The following is a 21760-nucleotide window of genomic DNA, read 5'->3' as shown; positions in this document are numbered from 1 at the left end:
CTCAGACTCGCATCTAAACTCTTCTTCAGGATCAGGAGTCTTCATACAAGAGTACCAATAATAAGAACAAACATATATATACGGTATATGTATATATATATAAGTATAAATATATATACATAATTATATACAGTATATGTATGTATGTATATATGTAAATATATAATATATATATATATATATATATATATATATATATATATATACATATATATATATATGTATAGAGATATGTATGTTATAAGTATAAATACATACATACATACATGCATATGATGTAGAAGCATGCAGTTACCATTTTGACCACCGGCCTATTTTGTTCGTTTTAGACCTAACGGTTCTTGTGTATGAAGGAGTTCGCCTACACCTCCTAGAACTTGAGCTTTTATAACTTTATTTCGGTATTGCTCTGCCAGAATTAGGCATTCCTTTGAAAGGAAGAAAAAGCAATGTGTAGTTTAGAAACTGTTCGGCCGCATCATCATCGACATTGCTTTGAAAAAGATGTCCCGTGCACATTTTCCTCAACAAACATTAGTAATAATCCAAGGGTGTGAAAAAAAATCTATACCAAACTGTCCATTCTTCTTGGATAATTATTTATATTTCCTTTGGAGAACGTGTACGAAAGATACCTTTTCCACAGCTTTTGTTTTGTACCTAGCAAAAGCTTGCTAATTCGCCAAAGATAAGATTTATAGTGGTGAGCATGACAAACAACCACATTCCAACTAAATTTCCTCTCCAGAGCTATCTCCGCTGCTGCCAGATTGAGTCAATAAAACTCCACCAAGAATCTCTCAAGTTGGAAGTATGGTTCGCAAAACTTACGGTGTGATACAAAATTGGAAATCAGAATCTTGATTTTGTTTAGTTTTCTCAAAATCAACTAGTAGTTTGTGCTTGAAGTAGAAACAGTACCCTGACACCAAAGACGCAGATCTCTCTCTCTCTCTCTCTCTCTCTCTCTCTCTCTCTCTCTCTCTCTCTCTCTCTGCTCTGCAATCCCATACTAAATAAAATAATGTAATAAACTCTACTGGCAACTCTCTCACCTTAGGGTTGGAGTATCTTTGAGTACAGATACCGCAATGTAGTAGTTGTGAATCGGCTGCTGATGACCTGGAACTTCCACCGGAGGATGAAGAGGGAGCGTAGGCGTGCGGTGGGCGATACTGTGGGTGCGTAGGGTCATGCACAGGACACCCTGTGGTGGATGATGTGGCCAGGGACTTGGAGTTGTTGCTCAGGGCAGATACTGGGGGAGGAGGGACAACCTTGCAATAAGTCCCATTCGAACGACGTTCTTCGTCTGACACACCTTTCTCCACTTCTCGGCCCTCCTGTGGGAACAGACCAATGAATTCGTTCGTATAAAACGTTTACACAATTTATCGTAAGTAGTATCGACTAAATATGAGTACATCTAAGGTTATATTTGATCTTATCTTTCATTGTATACCCAGTGGAAGTGTCCATGATCTTATTTCATTGTATTGTAGGACTAACAATCCATTTTCACACCAAACACCAAAGGACCACGAAGAGAAGCTAACGATTTTCCCGAATTCCTGTAATCTCTTAGCTTCAAAGAGGCGGTCCTATACTTCTCTTTGGTTTCTGCTGCGCCTTTTTTAATTTCCAAAAGGCATGGACTAAATGAACATATTACTTTACCCGTCTCATCAAGTTTTACCTTGTAAAATAGATTCACACTTCACCTCCAGGCACCAACAAAGGTGAATAAATTCTGAAGAAAGCTAAGTCCAGTTTCTGTGGAAACTGGGATACAAAGGGACACTACCGTCAATCTACAGAGGATAGATATACCAAGAGGCAAAACAAAACACCTTAAGAGAAGAAAACTAGAGCTATCGTCGTATTTGCTGGTTTTAGTTATCAGCCAAGAAAACTAGAGCTATCGTATTTGCTCGTTTTAGTTATCAGCCAAGGTCTATCTCATTCTCCCAAAACATGGACACTCGTCTTACAGTAAACTAGCCATATTGCTTAGTGAACGAAAAAACTTATTGTTTATGCTTACGGGAATATATCGTAACGGATAAAGCTCAATATGATCCACTATCAATGTTATAACACAAACTTTTGGACTCAGCGTTAGAACTCTTGATACATTTAAATTTTTCCCTTATTAACATAATCATAAATGTAAATGTTCATTAACCTATCTCAAAATATCTTTTAAGAGTATCGAGCTTCTTCCAAGATCATTTCAATACACGAAATAATTAAAAAAACTTTTCGTATTCTGACAAGTAATGTATTACATTGGATTTTATTACTGTTTTCCATCTAATATGTTACGTTATGGCGTTTTCTTCTACTTTAAAGAGATTCATTCATTTCATTGCAATCTTATAATACGGAATATTACAACAGACAATTCGCATTTTATGTATATACATACAATGCAGGGTATTATGTACCTAAGCAACACCAAACTTTGGCCCCCTGCATCTCTAGTTCTTGTGATTTTTCCTTTATCTGAATTTCTACATTCTTTCACCATACTCATTGGTTATCCTATTGCCTACTTCCGTGGATTGCTATCAACACATTATAAAAAAAAACATGGAAAACATTTAGATTAATCATACCGTAGCCTGGATACAGTTCAGTACTACAGAAGACTTAGAAACACTGGCCATGTATAAAAAATATTGCCTTCATTCATTTTTCCAGCTCAATACGTTGCTATAAATTGATAAAGTACATGTATTTCAAAATCACAAGTACGAAACACCGAATTTTACGTCGGACTATGAATCGTTTTCTTCATCCAATCTGTAATCCGTAGAAAACGGATAAGACATCCGCATATTCAAGGCACACTTAGGAGTTACAAAAATGACCTTGAATAAATAAGTTGTTTGTCCACTGCTGCTGAGAAAACCAAGGGACAGAATGACTTAATTACATATACTGCACAAAAGATAAAAAAAAATAAAACTCCATTCGAAGGGTTAAGCGTTAAACATGACTCAATACACAAATGCTCTCTAAGAAAGTTGGTTTTCTGTGGGGATGAAAATGACTGCCCATAAAATAACTATTAATTATACATCTGAAAAAAAATGCCATATATCAGTACGCCAAAATGCATCCCACACAGAATACTGCTACCATATTGGGTTATTTTTCGGAAGACTCCAGCCACCTCCCACATTACAACTTATATTTTTCTTGGATAAAACTCATCAAAACGGAAAACTTTTTCTCAATACATGACCTTCTAAATAATAACAGAGAAAAATAATTAATCAAATTAACTTATAGGTACAGCACCGGCGCCCCACTCCATAGCTAACACGGCAAAATTGTAACCAGTAAACACCCCTAGGTTACGTCACGTTGGTATTTTCAGGTTCTTTAGTGCCCTGTTTTTTGAAATTTTTTTGAAAAACCCAAAATGGTTTTTCTGCAAAAATTAACTTCTCGAAATGGCTGGCTGGAGTTTTCCGTAAATATGGTAGCAGTATTCTGTTTTTCTCGCAGACTGCATACCTAATTTACATACACTGGTTTTCTCATTGGCTTTCATAATTTTACTGGGTGCACTTACAACATGCTACTTAATGATAAGTAAACCACATTTGCATCGTGTATTTCTATTATTTTTTAGTTCTGTTTATTTCTAGTAATTTTACTGACCTCGTTTTACATTACATTTTTATGAATATAGTTTTCCACGTAATGGCTTTTTAATATTAACTGTTATTTTTCCATATACTTTATCCATCATGTCTCTCATGATACAACAGATTTTACATGAATCAGTACTGATCCACGTGAAATAGTGATTCATGTTCTCAGCGAATTTATAAAAAAAGGTAAGTCTGTACGGGGTGCTTGATATATGTGCTTTTGTCATAATAGCTCACCCACAGACAAAGTGGGAAAAGAGACTTCGAGTCTAGCAAGAGAGATTAGGAAGGAAAGAGGCCAAGGTTGCTTTGGATAACACAAATGTGCTAACGAGCAGTAAAGTTCGACAACAGGCTGCAGTCGGGAGTGTGGAATAATCAACTAAATCTTGTAACCGATTTCAATTCTCTAGAAATAAGAGCAGAGGAAACAATTAAAGGTTCTGCAACTAAACATAGCACTTACTATGATCCAGAATCTAAAGATACAAGGAACAGATACTTTAGTCAATTGCGCATCTCACAATGGAGGCGAAGGGACGCTGATAAATCCAAGTGCTCATTATAACTTTTCGTAATGCTGATTCAGAAAGAAAAACAAAACAAAACAGAAAAGTCTGCTGATGTGGTCTTTGGATTTGGCAATATGCCAGTGCGGTAGGACTTCGATGCTGCAGCTGTTGTTTTAGCTTAAGCTGGTCTTATGTCAGCACGGAATCTTGCTCTTAGACTGCCCGTAAAGGACTTCGATGGTCTGGCAACGTTTAAAAAAAGGACGAGAATGGCTGATTACGAGCCACGGGAAGAACATACAAAAAGAGAAATCCATAGAAGACAGAAGATTATTAAGAGAAAGATTTGAGGGAGCACAGACAAGAGCTTTCAACACTCATGTGACCAGTTAGAGATGATGCATATAATGGTGAGGTCATTTAACTAATAAGAAATGCAATGAACAGGATATGCATAATAACAGCACCTACAGAACAAGGATTACAATACTGTTAGGGGACAATTTAATGAAGGTAAAAGTTTCTATACATGAAAACACACACACACACACACACATATATATATATATATATATATATATATATATATATATATATATATATATATATATATTATATATATATGTTATAGTAAGATTGTGAAACAGGAGTTTCCTTGAAATCCTGAAATTTTTTCAGGGGAATTTGTGAAATCACCAATTCACTTACGAACATTTGATTCGAGGGGCTAGTACTAAACACGGCGAAACAGTGATTCATCTACACTGTTCCGCCATGTCTAGAACTAGCCCCTTGGCGATCAGATGTGTTTTGACATGTTTAGTACTAGCCCATCAGGGATCCAATGTCCCTAAGTGCATTTGATCATCGATGGACTAGTACTAAACAGGGCGAAACACATTTGATCCGGAAGGGCTAGTACTAAACATGGCAAAATAGTGTAGAACTGCAGATGAATCACGGTTTCGCTTTGTTTATTACTAGCCCCTTGGGGATCAAATGTCCCTAAGTGAATTGGTGATGTCATGAACTCCCTGAAAACGTCAGGGATTTCTTGAAAAGTTTGGTTTTCACAGTCTTACTCAAAACACACACACACACACACACATATACACACATATATATATATATATATATATATATATATATATATATATATATATATATATATATATATATATATATATATATATATATATAACAAACTTGTTGCACACACTATGCACGCTGGAACCCTGGGGATGCTGTTTCCCCTACCCTCCTGATCCCCTACCTACCCCACCCCACCCATGGCGAGCAAACAGGTTTGCAGGAGGAGGGTGGATGTCTCCACTACCCTCCCATTTCCCTACCTACCCCGCCCCCACCCAGGGCGGAGGAACCTGTTTGCAGGGGATGGGTGGCTGTGTCATGTCTCCCCTACTGCCACCCATCACATGGGGAGGACAAACAAGATCAGATCCTCTCGGATTTTATTATTATAGACAAACTTGTTGGCATGCGCTACGTGTGCTGGAACTCTGAGTTGCTGTCTCCCCTGCCCTCCCGATTCCCTACCTATCCCGCCCCACCCAGGACGGACAATCAGGTTTGCAGGAGGAGGGTGGATGTCTCCCCTACCCTCCCATTTCCCTACCTATCCCGCCCCCAGCCTGGGCAGACAAAACGGTTTGCAGGGGGAGATTGCTGTGTCATGTCTCCCCCTACTGTTACCCGGGGGAGGACAAACAAGATCCACCCGGATTTTATTATATATACTGTATATATATATGTGTATATATATATATATATATATATATATATATATATATATATATATACACACACATATTAGTGAACTTATTCACAATAAATACTGATATTACTGAAGATTTTTTTTTAACTAAACCCTACTTTCTCATGGCCACAAACATCAGAAAACCAGTTCAACTCCTTTAGCTTTACCTGAGGGAGGGGCTTCTTGAGTGGTCGTAGTTCGTTGGTGTCTGAAGTTAGCGGATGATGAGGCGGGGGCGGTGTGGTGTGCCGGTGATTGTTGGAGGAACCAACGTTGTTGGGGTGTTGGTGTGAGGGAGATGGGTGCTGTTGTGGCTGTTGTTGCGGTTCGTCGGAGGCGTCGGTGAGTGTGTATGTACGGCCGCCCTCAGAGGGTGGCTGCGGCGGGGTGGCCATTCTGTTGAGTACCCTGGGCGCCGATTGCTGCTCCTGCTGCTGACCCGCCTGACGACGTGCCGCTGCAGCAAGATGCGCAGGGTACTGTGGGGGAAGAAAAGAAACTTGCATTAGGATGATATTCTCCAGAGGCATGGCGACATCAATATGACAAAAAAAAAAAAAAAAAAAAAAAAAGTGAGGGGGCAGTGAACAAAGGTAAATGGTACAAAGTACTTTGGAAAACAGAGAATAAAAATCAAGATGTCCAGATGACAAATAATCAGAAAGAGACTAAAATATACCGGTAAGCTTGGGAAAAAAATTATTACCAACATCTTGGCACGAAGAAAGTAATAACTAAAGACAAAAGATGAAACTATTAAACTATTAATTTCTCTTTTGCAGATGACACGGAACACTAATTTTCGAAACTGAAATGAACAATCGCAAAATTAACAAATAATCATTGTTAATTTGGTATTTATTCGTTAAAATCTCCGTTAATCAACGTAAAGTTTCTCTTATTTTTATTGCAATCAGCGGCTCCAAAGATAACCATGACCCTCTCCAAAAATCGATAAATTGCATGGAAACTTGTGCTCCGAGGTAAAATATCGCAAACTGGCGATTTACTGTTAAAAAAGATAAAAATCTCCCGAAAATAACGACGTGATGAACCCGTCTCATGTTTCTAAAGATTTTTTGCAACCATATAAAAAGATACATTAGTTCCAAACATAATACCTCCATTCCCATTCAACCATTTGGGTTATACATGAGGAATAACGCTATAAACGACTATACAAAAGTTCGCAAATGTATTGAATTCAATTTAGCCTACTTGAAGCATTAAGATAACCCTCATGCAGTCACACACTAGGGAAAATAAAATTCGAAAATTAAGTATCACTATTGATAATAGAATCATCTCCAGTTAAAGAGAAATATATTAATTTTCAGTGATGATAATTAAAAAAGGTTTCACAATTCCAAGTTAGGAAAAAAATTGAATCCTCAAATAAAAAAATATTGATTATTCCAAAAGAACTCATGAATCCGGAAAAAATAGCAAAAATAATAAAAAAAAAATCCCATGACCTTTAGTTTACATTTATTCCAATGCACCAATAAAAAATTCTAAGTTTCCTCAAACACAGAAGTAAGTGGCCAACCAAGACCTCCCGCCAAAAATGAAAGCGGATAACAAGATAACACGAAAAGTATAGCGACTTTAAACAAGCAGTGTGGCAGGCGATTTTATTTTTTTTAGCCAAAAATAACAAAGAGGAAGCAAATCCTGCAAAGCATGAAGACTATTAATAAAAATATCAAATGGACAGTGAATGCCTCCACTGGTGGTTAAAAAAACACAAATTTAATTGATAAGTGTCTCGACAACTAAGAAAAATGACACGAAAAACTTTTTCCCAAAAGACGTTGAAGCAAATTTTCTGTTAAATTATGGTCTACGAAAAATCTTATACAATTTTCATCTCCCCATGACCCTTTCATTTACATGATTAAGAGAGTTGCAGTTTAAAAAACTACAATTTTACGAAAAAGTAAAAAAAGGATAAATAAATGAATTAAAAAATAACATTAAAGCATAAACACGGACTGATACGATACTTGTAAATCATTGCGCAACATTACCTGAACAAAAACTAGACACTATAACTATAACATGATTATCATAAACACAGTCATTCCGGTGACTGGTTCGAGTTCATGAATGTGTTTCAACGTAATGAGCGCATCGTTATAATTTTCAACACCATTGCCGACCGTCCTCCCGAATTTGGTGCTCAATTAAATCTCAACCATTCACAGGGTGTGGTAAAACCTTATTAAATTTCAAGTTTCCGAAGCCGCTCTTCTAAGGCAGCAAAAATAGCTTTACGAAATAGGAAAGAATAATGCGCCACCAAAATGAACGTTAGTGTTAATTTTTAAATGCTACACTGAAAAGAGAAAATACGGTAAAATGAAGCATCAGATGCAATGAGTGGGAGAATGGAAAACAAAATATAAAATCAAAATAAACGTATTTCATCTTGAAAGTTGCCCACTACACATCTTCGACAATACTTGAATCATATTCTACTGAGTTGCAACTACGAAGATTAGTTTGAAAATTTTTCTTTTATTTCACATAAAATGAATATCAGCTCGCGAACTTCCATCTAAATCCAAAGTAACAGAAGCCATTCATCGAACAGCTTAAGATGTTTTGCAGACGCTAAAACGCAAAAGAAAAAATAGCAATAAAACAGTGGGTTTAATGCAAGTTTTTCTAAGCAATGCCATATACAGTCAAGATATAACCCTTGCTAACCACAAACCAGTAGTCAGTATTCCGCAACTCATGCTGGTGTACAAAGATGTACATCCATAAAATGTGGCATTTATTATTAAGGATGTCATCAAAATGTAAAGAATAAATTCGCCTCATATGAAATATCTGTTCATCCTTATCACAAAAAGTTAACAAAAAAGAACATTTACTCACTGGTTAAATGTATTATCTCACAGACTCACTCTCAGCTGAGGGTGAGCTCCCCCAAGGTGGGCTATAATAAATTCAGTTATCTATGGACTATCTACTCGCTCGCAGCAACTAGCTCTTCGCACCTTTAAGGTACTGGGATCATAAATACCAACTTGGCTCACTTTAGAGAGAGAGAGAGAGAGAGAGAGAGAGAGAGAGAGAGAGAGAGAGAGAGAGAGAGAGGAAGAGGGGGAGGGAGAATACAAGTGATCAAGAGATAATAAGACAAAAGAATTATTGCTTTTGTGCCTTTAGTTTAAAGATTAAAGTTATTCAGTGCATTGCCATCCTAAATTTGGTATCTATTTGTGGTTCTTTGCATTATATTACCTTACACGAACTTTATAACCAATCTGTGTGGAAAAAATTACTTCTCTTAGCCTTTCTACTTTACTAACAGAACTGGAGGCAAAAAAATTTTATACAATGAACCCTGAACATCTGGCAAGTAGACAGGAATAGAATAACTAAATAATGACAATACAAATTCTTGACCAATAAAAACAGCAGCCATTTATTACACTAAGTCAAACTCAGAAGGAAAACTATAAACTAAATCAAAAGAATACTATTTACCGCAGAAGAATTAAACCCCATCACGTAATGATCAGTGCCTACAAAGTATTTAATTTTAGTAAAAAGCTTGGACGTATTTAATGACTTATTTTCCATGAAATTTATTTCACAATAATTACCGTCAACGTATAAAGACGAGAATTTGAATAGGAAATCATCATTAAAAATACAGCTGCAAATGGCTCAAGTAATTTCTAATAATAAAAAAGTACCAGAAGACAGGACTTACAGAAGGTAAGAAAGTGATGTTAGGGGGCCTGATTTTAAGTCAATGAAACTAAGCTCACAGGATCCCAACAGCATAACCGAAACAACACTTCAAAGGCAAGCTCCTTGACACCAACCTAGAGAGAGAGAGAGAGAGAGAGAGAGAGAGAGAGAGAGAGAGAGAGAGAAACCAGTCTTCTTGGCCAGGTGATTATCGGATAAGGAAAGAAACTATCAAAACAACTTACGGAGTCGAATTTTCCACGTACGGGACTATGAAGCCCATGGGGACTTTAAACAGAGAGAGAGAGAGAGAGAGAGAGAGAGAGAGAGAGAGAGAGAGAGAGAGAGAGAGAGAGAGAGTTCAGTAACGTAACTCTTAATTTCATTCTTGAACAAAACACCACTTGTCGGCATTTTTAAGGGCATATTTAGTCATGGTGAACATTAACTAGATTAAGAACCTCAGTGATTTCCTACTTATTAATTTCATGCTCATCTTCAAGTAGCATATTAAATTACTTTTGACAACCATTATAAACCTTGAAAAGAAGAAAAAAAAAGTCCATTTACCAGACAAAATGAGAATGTCATTTTTTACATCAATTGTGTACCAGTTTCAGTCTACAATATATCAAATATTACTGTTATTCATCGACAGAATTCCGATGCTTACCGTAATCTACTCCAGTATTCAATTTTTTACAGCTCATATACTCGGAGCTTAATTTTTATATTCTCACAGCCCTTCAATGAACTCTGTTGAAACACGTGCGAGTCTAAGGATTACATGTAATTTCATGGCGCTAACGTTGAACACGTTTCCTTAAAAGCGTATAAAATAACAATGATGTGACAGTTGCAACTGCAAGAAACTGCATAAATAGGCAATCATGATACATACCCAAGTACCGAGAAACTCTTAAATCAGCAATGAATTACTGGAAAAATTCTTCCCGGGAACAATTTGCATAGTACTGAAGCTTCATTTTACGTGCGTAAATTAATTAAAAGAGGCTGCTGAAGCTCCGTGGTCAATCTGACGGTTTTCATGAATCTGGACTGCAATTAATCTGGAACCCCTCCTAGCCGAGACAAAACAGAAAATCCACGCATAATTTGATAAAGGCTTGATTAGATGATAACTTCCCACTTCTGTTCGCCCCAGATTAGCTGGACGAAATAACTTGAAATTTAAGTTCAGTGAATAAGATATGGAGAAGCAAGCCAGGTAATAACGATCATGGAAAACAGTGGGCAATCTACTTTTGCTTAATCTTTCTTATTTTTGGCTACACCAGCGAAGATTCCCATTAACGGTAGGCATCAAGTCGGATCCTCTTCATCTTTGTAGACAGTTTTGATAGGTCCCAAGATTGCAATCCACTTCCCGCTATCTATTTTCGGTAACGGGAACAGGAGAAGAATGAGTACGAATAAAAGAGAGAGTACGAACCAAGAAGGAAGATGACACATATGGCAATGGGTACTGACAATACGGTTATTAGGTAAGAGTACGATCCGTAAAAGAGTCTCTCTCTCTCTCTCTCTCTCTCTCTCTCTCTCTCTCTGAACAATGGTAAAATTTACGATGTTCATGGGAGAAAAGTGACAATAACCAGTGACAGAGAAACTGTCATTGGGTTTCCAGACTTACAGCATACAATTAATTATCGCTGACCGATCGAAACCTTACCTATTTCAAACAATATTACAATGAGACTGAAAGGACTAATCAATCCAAACATCCAAAAAGTCATAACCTACAACCTAAGAGACGATGTACGTCGTCGCACATTCAACTTTTCTTAGTTACTGATTCAGAACGCGAGCGTGTTGTTTTCAACCTTGAATTTTGATTTATTCGTCCAAGTTTACGGGTTTGCTTTTATCAATTCAACGCAGAAGAGTTTCTTGTTTCGAGTATGTCAAAGACGATAGATAAGAACGGCATGCAAATGTGAATTAAATTTGTTCTTGCAACTTTTTTCTTTTAAAAGCAAAGCCCAATGAAAACATCGACCTAGCAATAACTAGAAGGAAAGGGTTTTTAAAAGCAGCAAGGCCCAGGAATATGGTTTGATAGTGATTACTTAGAATAAAATACAAAATACTCAACACACGATACCAGGATTACAGGCAATGAAAGCAACTACGAGTGTAAACTGTCATGAATCTCTTGTCAGGGTTAGACTCTTGCGTCTCCCTATGTCTGAAGTTGATTCTTTTTTATCATTTCATTCCTATTAAACAATTACTAATTCTAACTCCATTCCAAATTAAGGGCAGTATTACCTTAGACGAGATCCTGTTAGTTAAAAATGACACGGCGTGTTACTAGTACCGGTTGTCAGCTTCCGTTGCGCTTATCTGATCTGATATTATTGCTCCTCATTTATTGGAGTCTAAATTAGCTCGTCCCAAGTTAGTTACAAGCATACAAAGAGGTTCTGGAAAGCCTTAATGATCCTAAATCTTCACCCCTATAACCTTCACAACAAACAGGACATTTGCAAACACAACCTGTGAACTATTGTCTAAACTAAATGTTGGTTATTTAGTGACTATGCCTTTTCGTTAAATCAATAAAATTAATAAAAACAAAAATATTGTACAGTAACCAGCGCAAGCACATATCCCTGCAGATAATCGAAAAATTTCGAAAAGGAAAATGGAAAACACTGGTCTGGAATGTGAAACGAACAGGAGACGTGGATCTTGGGAATGGATGGAATTAGTTACGGGTATCTAATGAGTGGGCTCGAAGGAGATTGATACAAGTGATATGGATGCGCTTGATTGTATGTTCAGTTTTAATTAGCAACAAAGCTAAAAGACATAGTTGAAAGACAACAGACGCGCTGAAATGACGATTCTGATAATAATCAGAACAACTTCATTATTAGGGATTATTAAATGACATCTGGGCTCTGATTGATGTTGACCATGATCAAGAGAATGTTGTTAGACTCCCACGAAAATAATGAAGTAAAAGGTCTCTCCACACTTTCACTGCATACACTGCGGATTTTGTTATGCAACTGGCGACAATCAGACAAAGAAAAATTTCGTGTAAATGTGGAATACTTTTTATGAAAAGGATAGAATTTGGAATGGAAACCATAAGTTATCGTGGTTCTGCTTCAAAAGCAATGGTCAAGTACAGACAAACTATGTGACTCCTCATGTCTCCGAATGAAGATACAGAGAATGCGTCAATTTTCCAAGCAGACGGTATACTAAAGATGGAGGACACTAGCAGCATACAAATGTGCAACCAAAACATCTCCATTCTTGGCCTAGAACTCTAGATAGCCAAGTGAGAAACGTAACAGCTTGGGCACGCATCTTAAAAGCATAACTCTTCGCTCATATCTAAGCTGTTTTCATAACTCAACGAACGGGTATTCCATGAACTGGTCTATCTCTTGCCGCATCAAATTATTCATCATTTGGTCTGAAGATCCAAGTAAAAAAGGCAATTCCTATAAAATCAGAGTGACCTGGGCTGCCTGTTTGGTTTGTTTCTCAGGTAAACACTGTAATGAATATTCTAATAAGTTTACAAACAAAAATTACGTTTTATTTATGTATAAACTGTGCAAGCTTTTGCACCGTTTATTTGGGTGAGTAAACGATCACATGCAAAATACGAGCACATTAATAGTCTATATGTAAATCACAAAATATGCATCTTGGATGGGAACAAAAATGTCTTTCAAGAAATATATATATATATATATATATATATATATATATATATATATATATATATATATATATATGATGATGTCGATCATACTCATTATTATCATTAAAATAAATAAGCTGTGCATCTTAATCAGTAATTTTTATCTACAAAATAACTCTAGACCAACTTTAGGTTAATTTAACACATTGAATAAACATTTCACAATTAAAATAAACATTTCAGTTCAATTGATTCTTCAGGAGAAAGAGACATTGGACTCAATCTTTTGAACTAAAAATCATCTCTCTCTCTCTCTCTCTCTCTCTCTCTCTCTCTCTCTCTCTCTCTCTCTCTCTCACACACACACACATAATTATAATTGTTGTGTTTATGTATGAAAGAGCTCTCTTTTATTTCAAAATTGATTCCCTCCCTTTCTCATTTATTATCTGCAATTACTGGCTTAACCTACCAGATAGTGATCAATCGTACACAAAATTGCAAGACTTCGGTAGACATCACAAGTAAAAAGACTTCAAATACAGTGGTGAATAAGAGAAAGTTTCGCACGTGTATTGCAAACACTAATAATAACTAATACGAAAAAGGTGAATGGAAATTGAAAGTAAGCATGACGTATGACAAAATGAATGAACAAGAATAATAAAAAGCCATTTTTGATAAAGCTTGTAAGATAGTTTCCATCGACATTTTTGTCACTATTAAAGCTACACTTCATTGTTGACAAAGCCTTAATTTCTTTCTACGTCTCAAAAAATAAATTGCTGATGGCGCTTTAGAGATGTAATAAACAACGAAAAAAGTCGTTGCGTTTGAGATCGTACTTGTCTTGAAATACTGGCTCTATGATTCGCTTATCTTAAGAAACCTTGTCTGCAACAATTTTGTCTTAAAAAAAAAAAAAGAGCTCTAGCAGTAGAACACCTCCATAGGCAACTACTATATTTTAGCTTTTCATATACTGTATGTTTTATTATTATGCTATCAGGTTTACGCACAGTACTTCTCTGCCTAAGCTATTTTACAATACTGCAATTTGATATATCATTTGATATTTGATTATCCCATTTGAAGAAATTTGAGTGTGTTTAATCAGCTGACTTAGTTTCACTCGGATAGAAAGAGGGAGTGCGAGAGCTCTTTACATTAGAAAACAGTTAACGAGAGAAAGAGAAAGAGAGAGAGAGAACGCTAGTTATTCCAGTTTTCATAAACTTCAATCTGTAATGAATAGACGGCTGCTAATTACAATTCGCCTGCTGCTTCTCTTTTACACCTAACAACAAAACGACAGCCATTTAATAAAATACGACCTCACCTGCCTCCAGCGACCACTCCTTGCCACGACCACCACTCATACCCAACATGGACGCCCTTAACAATGAGGGGCCTCTTTTTAATGAGTTCGGTGTGCAGCGCCGTTTGTTGTCATGGCCTTACCAACGCATTTCACATGCAGCACCACAGCCATAAAATGATGGGTCACTTTCAAAACACACACACACACACACATATATATACTGTAAATATAAAGGCAATGCCACTTCCCTTCGTGGCATTGCCTTTATTTATATATATTCATCACGTTCCATATTTTCGTGATTCAGTTACAATATATATATATATATATATATATATATATATATATATATATATATATATATATACGTCATAGTTCATAATTCAATTCAGGGAATTCTAATTGGAAAGCCAATACAATGTAAGGAACTTACAGATGCTATTAACAAAAGCCAGAATCAAAATACATATGCAGCCAATACCACTAGAGAGAGACCTTGTTTATGAGTATATGCGATTCACCTTTCATTACCTATCATTATTTGGGATGCAAACGACGATAGCTCATAAAAAATCAAGAACCACCTGCACTCGATTCCCCTTTGGTGCCCAGCCCCACCTTGTTCCCCACAGCCAAACAGGGCAAAGCTTACCCACCCCCTTGTAACCCGCTGTCCGGAACAGAAGCCATGATACAAGACTTGCTCTAAATATTCTTACATTTGAAAGGCCAGATTTCCGGGACAGAACAGAACAGAATATAGAATTTAGGCCAAAGGCCAAGCGCTGGGACCTATGAGGTCATTCAACACTGAAACTGAAATTAACAGTAAAAAGACGAAAACCTCGCAGTTGCACTATGAATCAATTGTTAGAAGGTGGAAAGTAAGAAGAAAGAAAGAGATTATGACTGAAGGTACAGTAATAGTAATGAAAGGGGTTGCAGCTAAGGGCCGAAGGGACGCTGAAAAGAACCTTAAGTAGTGCCTACAGTGCACCACATGAGGTGCACTGACGGCATTACCTCCCTACAGAGGATTTCCGGGATATGACACGACTAGAATCTCTTCTCGACTAATTTAATTCGTTCTAAATCATTCTGATGATAATGAACAAATTCACGATTGTATAATAGCATAACATTAGTTCTTATAAACGTTCACAGCCATACTGACACAAATAGGCTTACAGTAATTTAGGACTGAAGTCAGTCTTTTGAGACAAAATTGCAAATCTCCCAAAACAATTTCTACTGGCATAAAATCTGATGGGTATACACCAAACACTAACTTATGAAAACAAAAAGAAAATATTACCTTGTCCTTGAAGCGCTATATGACTTTTCTTAGTACAGAAATCAATCACTTCCTTGAATTCATTAATACAACACTCAGCGTTTTCGTATATATTCTAAATTCAATACGAAAAATGCACACTGAATTCTGATGGAGTCTGCCATGATGAAGTAGACGTGAATATACATTCCTATCATGAAGCTTATGACAACTACCCCCTACTCAAGGTCATTTTACGTATCTTAAATTTCAAAACCAAACCAGACAAGCTCATCTTAACACGTTTAGTATATTAGAATTAAAATGTATTTCTGCCCGAAGAGCTTAAACCACTGACTCGCACACAGGCAATGAGACTGTCCACTGTGAACCCTACAGCACTCGAAATAAAGTTTGTGGAAAACTGTTGTGCGCGTTTAGGTGTGTGTGTATGTGTGTGTCAGAGAGAGAGAGAGAGAGAGAGAGAGAGAGAGAGAGAGAGAGAGAGAGAATTTCACCGCACTTCAACCTCCGTATGCAAAGGTGAAAACAGCATACCTTAACGGAAATAAAAGTAAGCACGGAAACAAGAAAAAACAGGGAAATCCCACCACCCTCTCGCGGGGAGGGCACGGAATGTTTGACCCTTAACGACGTTTCAAATATACACATGAAAAGAGCCTATTATTCTCAGCAAAAAAAAAAAAAAAAAAAAAAAAAAAAAAGATAACAGTTAAAATTACACACAAAGGGTTTTTACGAAAGAAACTTGTATAAATAGGGATAGAAATAGAACTATAAAACGCTGCAAAGACAAACGAACGTACTGTACAAAGCTAGTTAATACGGTCAATTTAAGGCGAATAAAGGATTCACACACACTACATGGTTATATCAAGCACGAAAAAATGGGATATGTAAAGTTTCAAAAGGGGCTATATAATACAAGAATATGGCTACAAAAGCATAGAATATACAGAAGTAACAACAAAATACAAGGAACTTGTCCTTTAAAGGAATGTCTGATGAGCGAGTGTCATTTACATCTCTATTCAAAGGGTTTCACAATTGGTGAACGAGTGGGTTGCTAACAGTGAGCGGCATCACTGGCCCCCCTCTCTACTAATGGGTGTTGACGTGTCCCCAGCTATGCAATGCCTTTACAGCCATTCTTGCGATTCTCATTGAGCTAACCGTATACGTAGTACGTGGCAGGGATTACGTGCGTATGTGCACGATCAATAATATATTTCTTCCACAGTTTTGACGATTAAGGCGTGTCCAACACCTACAGTAGATGGAATTCATTCTTTTGCGACATTTCACAATACTCAGCGCAGAAACTTCTGCAACATAGCCACTTCATACACCTACATTTATGAGCGTCGAACGCCCCCTACACCCATACACGCACACACACACAAACACACACACACAAGCTTCCTATACATCAAGGCCCATTTTTTTTCGACTGCCTAATCCAAACAATTTATTCTGCGCTTTCCACGTTTCTCTCATATCAAATCACTCTAGAGCTTCCGTCAACTTGTTACCTTTTCCCTTACTTAGCTACATATTTCGCAACATAACAATTCTTCTGACACCACATGACACCACATATACAGTATAAACTATTCATCCCAACATTTACAACCTCTTATTTCCATTTGCATTCAACATCCACGCTTCATTTCCATATACACACTACATTGCTTCCAGAACTTATAAACTCAACCAGCTAACTTCCTTGCCCCACTTATTCTGACTCACCTGCTCTCTCATCTGTTATATGTACTCTCAATTACCTACTGGAATCAAATATTTCTATTTTTCCATCATCTACATTAATATTCACTGCCCCATCTTGGCTTCCATGTACCCTTACAACCTTAACCTAGCCTAGCTCATATTTACCCTAAACGTTCTCATCTTATAAACTTGCAAATACTTCCACTAGTTCCTCTGCACCTACCTCACTCAGCAGTGTATCATCTGTAACAGCAGTCATTTCACACCCCAATCTTGTTCCATTTCCTCAGCCCACATTTTTGCACTTACATATACTTTCCTTTCTCAGACTTCTTGCACCATTCCATCCATAAAAATATTAAACAGTCATGAACGCATAACACATCCGTGTCTGAGACCTATTTTACACCAACCTATTCACTCTTTTCTACAAATTTTAATATTGCATTTCGACATTGAAAAAAAATCTTCTTGGCTCTCAATAACTCACTTCTCTGTTTTGTACATCATTAACATCCGCCACACTGCCTCTAAAAATTCCATCATGAGCTTTTTCTATATCCATATATGCCATGAACAGCCTTTTCCCTTTATTTTCAAACTTCTCACAGTGCTATTTCATAAAAATTACTTGTCTGAATCCACACTTTTCTTAACCCATCAATCCTTCTGTCACCAGTAATACTTTCTTTCAATCAAAATCCCACCAAACACATTTTCTCCCTGATATAGTAGGTAATGTTATGTCCTACAATTCTCAGTCTCCTACATCACCTTTACCCTTCTATTTTTAAAGTAACAGTCATTCCTTTCACTCATCTTATGGAGTATTTTCCCCATCCAGGCTTCTCTAGCAATTCGAATACACTTTTACCATCATATCACAGCATTGTATTCTTCAATTTTCCCTCCTTGTTTGGTCAACAACCACTTCCACAGGCATACTCAAACATACGGATCGAACTCTGATAGCTTTCATATTCGGCAAATCTTCAAATTATGCAACAAACATTACTATAGAGCTGACGGATGTAACAGTGAGATGTTAAAGCACTGGAGAAGTAAGCAAATATCTGCTTAAGGAAAAAGTTAAGATGGAGGTTTAAGTTGAAGAGGTTGTTGAGAAAATGTAGCTGTAAGCATACTTAGGAAAGCACGTTTAATAAAGAAATAAGTGAGGCGACCATAAAAGGTGAGACTAAATAAAAAAAAAAGGGGCTAGGATTAAAGACGCTCGGGTCAAGAGCGTATATGAGGAGTATGCTAAACTTCTGGATGAGGTCATAGATTTAGTAGGGAGTTCTAATGGGTAAAGTAAGATTGGAAGAAAGAATAAAACATTATGTAGTAAGATGGGAAAATAATCTTCGTAAAAAAAAAAGTATTTGAGTTACAATTGCATGATAAAAATCAAGATCATTTATAGGGGGTAGAGGAGAGTGATAGTGTAGTCAAAAAGGTAATGAAAACAGGAAGGTAATAAAAATATAAGGGTGAATATGAGCAAGAGATACTATTTGGAGTGAAAGCGTCAATGAGTATTTCGAATATGCGGAAGATAGAAGACTGGCAGATTTCAATGATGCAAGAGTGTACGGACTTAATGCAAGCTCGAATCCTTATGGAAGTGATTTTAAGGTTGTAAGGTGCACAACTGAGGTTGAACAATGGAAAACCACCGGGAGTTAATGTGATTACAATTTACAAGTAAGATCCCGCAGTAGTCATGAAAGTTTGACTGGGTGGCTGAACATGGTTCTCAGGTTATGTCTGGATGAGGGAAATGTTGCGAAGGAACGGGTTGCAAGAATAACTGCTCTCCTCTATAAGAGTAAAGGTGACACAGGAAATTGACAATGTCAGAAACAATGTTATTTAGTATGTCCGAGAGGGCGCATGGTGATTTTGTGATTAAGAAAACAGGGCATATGAAAGAAGGATTGACAATGAAGAACACTGGTGGCTTAAATAACGAAGGACGTGTATGGATTAAGTACCTGAAGACTGAATAAAGGGAAAGAGATGCAAGCAGCGCAACAAGACTTCAGAGAAAGTTTATAACCGAATTAATAGAGAAAATATAGTGGATGCTAAACTATCAAAATAAAAAGAAAAAAAATGTCCAGAGCCTTCTGGTTAAAAATAAACCGGCACCTTCTACATGATGGTGGAGGGGACAGAGGCTTCCCGCCATTTGTACATTTAGGAAAATAGCGATGAAGCCTAATAAAAACCCCATTTATAGGTATCGAAGGTGTATCTTCTTAGTGTCATAAAAACAATGAAAAAATTCCTCGCTACTTTCAACATTCGCAGATGCAGTCAAAATACTGCATAATATTTTGTACAACGGTAATGTAACATGGCTCTTGAAAAACCAAGCAATATGGTATCATGTACATGACATTCAATCCTTTCAGTACCAGGTAATCTAGATTGCAATGCATGCAGGCAAATATAAATTACAAGGTAAGATAAATTTACCCAAAGGACAGTCCCGTATTCAGTGAACTATCGCGGAAGTCATAATCATCAACGTCAGTTAAAGAACAGCACTGGCATGCATACTAATAAAAAGAACTGTCCAGTTTCAATCATACCAAAAGTATTTAACCTTAGCACTGTCAGCAATCCTCAGTCTAGCCAGAGGAACCTAATTTTTCTTGAATCAATGAAACAGACCACAAGATAAATAGAGGGTAAACAATATTAAGTGCATGAAAAGATTTAGGCAATTACCGAGAGCTAGTAAATAACTTCAGAGCAGAAAATACCAGGACTCTTGAGAACTGGAAAACCAAAAGTCTATACACGTACACTTTTCCAAGTCGGTTATAACTGAAGGTAAATGATATCAAGGGTATCAAAAATAGATAGAAACCGAAATATGCCTGGTTTCAGATATCTAAGAATAAAATGTGAAACGATCACGGAATAAACTATCCCCAAATTCTGTTTCAAGTGTAACCAAGTGTAAATTCTATTCCTATGGGAATTCAAAGAGATAACATAAACGAAGGGCAAATGGGAGACAGACTCCAACAAGAGTGGTAGGTCACGACAGAAAGAGAGAAAGAGTAATTCTGGCCTAAAGGTTTCATGGATACGAGGCCTTTAACGCCTGAACAGACGGTAATCACGAAAACCCCGAAGCCTTGCCCAATTAAGCAGATCTTAATTAACGGTCTGGCGTATTTTACATCCCGACAAACGGCCTCATTATAGCAGACGAATGACGGAAAAAAGAGCTAAATGACCCTTTGGGTCATGTGAATTATACTTTGGTATTAAACTTCAGATCAAGTTTATGGCCCTATTTTCTTGTTCTCGTTAATTCTGTAGTTGTGTTCACTTATGAAGAAGTTCTGTCTTTAACATATCACCTAAGAAATATGAGAGAGAGAGAGAGAGAGAGAGAGAGAGAGAGAGAGAGAGAGAGAGAGAGAGAGAATCAAGTCCTCTGTTTAAAATCGACTAAAATATAAGATGCGCTAAGCGTGTTGAAGGCACTGTACAAATAAGTACATTCTAAAATACGTGTTGTTGTTACAAAAGGCCGCCAAGAAACGAGCCAATGACTAAAGAGAAAGAGCGTGTGCATAATATAGATCAGAAACCTTTCTCTGAAAAAAATATGCCCCTGGGGTTCCGATAGCTTATGAGCATAAAACCTTCCATTATTAAAGTAAGACGTACGGATCGACCATACACTTCGCGCTCGAATAACTGCCACTGCTAATCATGCACCCAAAATATATTGAGTATAATAGCAAAAGATCCTTCAAAACGTAGAACTTTATCAATAGCCACTGAAAAGTCTTATTTCCTACAGGTAACGCTAACCGTGGTTAATGAAGACGACTCGTAGTACCTGTAGGGGAACAAATAAACCCTTGATGGCCGACTCCCAAGTCAAGAAGACACTGAAGCGATAAAGTTAACGATAATGTAACTAGATCTGACACTAACCAGCCAACGCCCAACCAAAACCAACACCTTAACGTCAACATGGCTAACCAGAAGCCATTTATCATGTCAACAAAGCTAGAGCAGAAGCAAGCGCA

General features: G+C 37.0%; 1 protein-coding gene across 12 annotated transcripts in view; it reads right to left on the bottom strand.

The window, feature by feature from the left end:
* Window positions 1-21760, bottom strand: part of LOC136840949 (tripartite motif-containing protein 3-like) — an 882756-nt gene that overhangs the window by 72870 nt on the left and 788126 nt on the right. For all 12 annotated transcript variants that reach the window (XM_067107922.1, XM_067107925.1, XM_067107924.1 and 9 more), the window contains 2 exons: window positions 6122-6433; window positions 1056-1343 (listed from right to left, as the gene is read on the bottom strand). In XM_067107922.1, coding sequence (XP_066964023.1) covers window positions 1056-1343; window positions 6122-6349 — 516 coding nt within the window. In that variant the 5' untranslated portion in view covers window positions 6350-6433. The remainder of the gene's footprint in view (window positions 1-1055; window positions 1344-6121; window positions 6434-21760) is intronic.

The sequence above is a fragment of the Macrobrachium rosenbergii genome, chromosome 8, assembly GCF_040412425.1.
Source record: "Macrobrachium rosenbergii isolate ZJJX-2024 chromosome 8, ASM4041242v1, whole genome shotgun sequence".
Classification (NCBI taxonomy): domain Eukaryota; kingdom Metazoa; phylum Arthropoda; class Malacostraca; order Decapoda; family Palaemonidae; genus Macrobrachium; species Macrobrachium rosenbergii.
This window is presented reverse-complemented; position numbering and strand designations above follow the sequence as displayed.